The 1,748-nt window shown below is 37.9% G+C and overlaps 1 protein-coding gene across 1 annotated transcript in view; it reads right to left on the reverse strand.

The window, feature by feature from the left end:
• pnkp (polynucleotide kinase 3'-phosphatase) overlaps positions 1 to 1,711 on the reverse strand; it is an 8,506-nt gene extending 6,795 nt beyond the window's left edge. The window contains exons 1-2 of the mRNA XM_005754744.2: positions 1,119 to 1,711; positions 1 to 23 (exon numbers count right to left, since the gene is read on the reverse strand). The exon at positions 1 to 23 is cut by the window's left edge and continues 10 nt beyond it. Coding sequence (XP_005754801.1) covers positions 1 to 23; positions 1,119 to 1,239 — 144 coding nt within the window. The 5' untranslated portion in view covers positions 1,240 to 1,711. The remainder of the gene's footprint in view (positions 24 to 1,118) is intronic.
• Between the last annotated feature and the right edge of the window lie 37 nt (positions 1,712 to 1,748).

Below are 1,748 nucleotides of genomic sequence, written 5' to 3' on the forward strand. Positions count from 1 at the left end.
TGCAAAGCAAGCCACCACCTTCACTGTAATAAATAAAAAGACACACACACATTTCGTATGTATACACATCTAGAGCTGGGACCAAAAAAACTAAAAGAAGACAAAACAACAACTTTCTAACTCATTTAAATGCAGTTTTTATTTTGCAATATGAAAACGAAATGCATAAAAAAAATGCCTCGGCTAATTTTGAAAATTACCATGTGCCATTACATACAGCACTGTGCAAAAAAGGTCTTGAGCCACCCATGTTGTCTTTATACTTTAACAGACTTGTTTTTTTAAAAATAAGTCTTAAGTAATAGTCCTCCTGGATTTCTCAAGGTCTTCAAAGTTTTCTTTGGACATTAGCTGCTTTTTCACTCATTTTCAATCCACTCCTTGTACCTGACCGTTTTCAGAGAGGTTTTTTTAAATTTTGTTTTGTTTTATTTTATTTTTTTAAGCCACTTAACACTGAACTAGTCAAGGAAGGAAGTATTGTTGTGTCTTTAAATAAAAGTTAAAGAACCAATTCCAAACTGTGTTGCAAGAACACAGTCATTTGTTGCCATTTCTTTAATTGAACCTATGAGAAATATCAAAGATAACTCACTCTGCCAGGCAAAAAACTGTATGTTTGCACCAATATGGTGATTCCCAAAAAACTATTGTAGGGCACATCTGGCCCCACTAAAACATTTATATACATACCTACTGATTTTCAAAGAGAAAAAAAGTACCAGCCTGGTTCTTTTTCTTGCTCTATTTGACTCCCCGTGGATGCTATTTTAAGCTCCTCACTTATTAAGTACATATATATGCATGTAAAACTGTAACCAAAGTTCAGTCATCATGAGTTTAAATCCCTGTTAGTGACTTGTAGAGTGAATGCAAGACACTCAAAACACAAAACTCAGTCAGCCCCACTGATTTACTTTCTCACATAAATACATGAATGAATTAAAGCTTACAGCCACATTAGCAGTATTTTCTTGCGTTGTACACTGTAAAGTAATTTACAGCTTTAGGATGGTTTGTTATAAAGTTAAGCTTCAGCAGAGCACGAGCACTAACAGCTTCGCAGATTTAAATCTAGAGTCTCGCGATAAATGTGACACATAAGCGGGACGCCTCACCCTGATGTCTGGAGCACTTCTTATCTGTGACACCAGTGTCCGGATCCCGGCCCAGAATCACAGCCCGTCCATCTTCCAGGGAGATCCGAGCTCCAGAGGCGCCAACCAGCGTGCAGGACATTCGAACAAGCGGCCACAGAGAGGCTGTTTGCCCCTTAATATGTTGTGTTTAAGAGTCTTTTTTTTAAGTCAAGCCAAAGTACAGGACATTAAACGGCCTCACGCAGTAGTGTTTAACATCATTACAACTTCAACTACCTGAATTTCTTTTCGTCTTCTAAAGAAAAACTTGAAGAATGTGTGAACTACAAACTACAGGGGTCTGATTTTGCAGCGTTGTCCCCCGCGGTCCGACGCAAAAATAACTACGTTTAGCAACGTCGTCCCCGCGTGAGGTTCCGCTCAAAGTGTAGGTTACATGAGCAAAGTCGCGGTCAAGCTAGCAGGAGCTGAAATTATTTGGTTTATTTTCTTTTCTCTTTTGTGGGGGGAAAGTCAGCATTGAAATAACTTTTAAAGGTTTTTTTTTAAATAAATATACATATAATGCGTAATGTAATAACGATAATGTACAATCATTGTGGACTGCGCAATCACATGGTAAAAACAAACAAACAAACCCTACAGGAT

Source organism: Pundamilia nyererei, unplaced genomic scaffold (assembly GCF_000239375.1).
Source record: "Pundamilia nyererei isolate P.nyererei 1_Seehausen unplaced genomic scaffold, PunNye1.0 scaffold00636, whole genome shotgun sequence".
In the NCBI taxonomy this organism is placed as follows: domain Eukaryota; kingdom Metazoa; phylum Chordata; class Actinopteri; order Cichliformes; family Cichlidae; genus Pundamilia; species Pundamilia nyererei.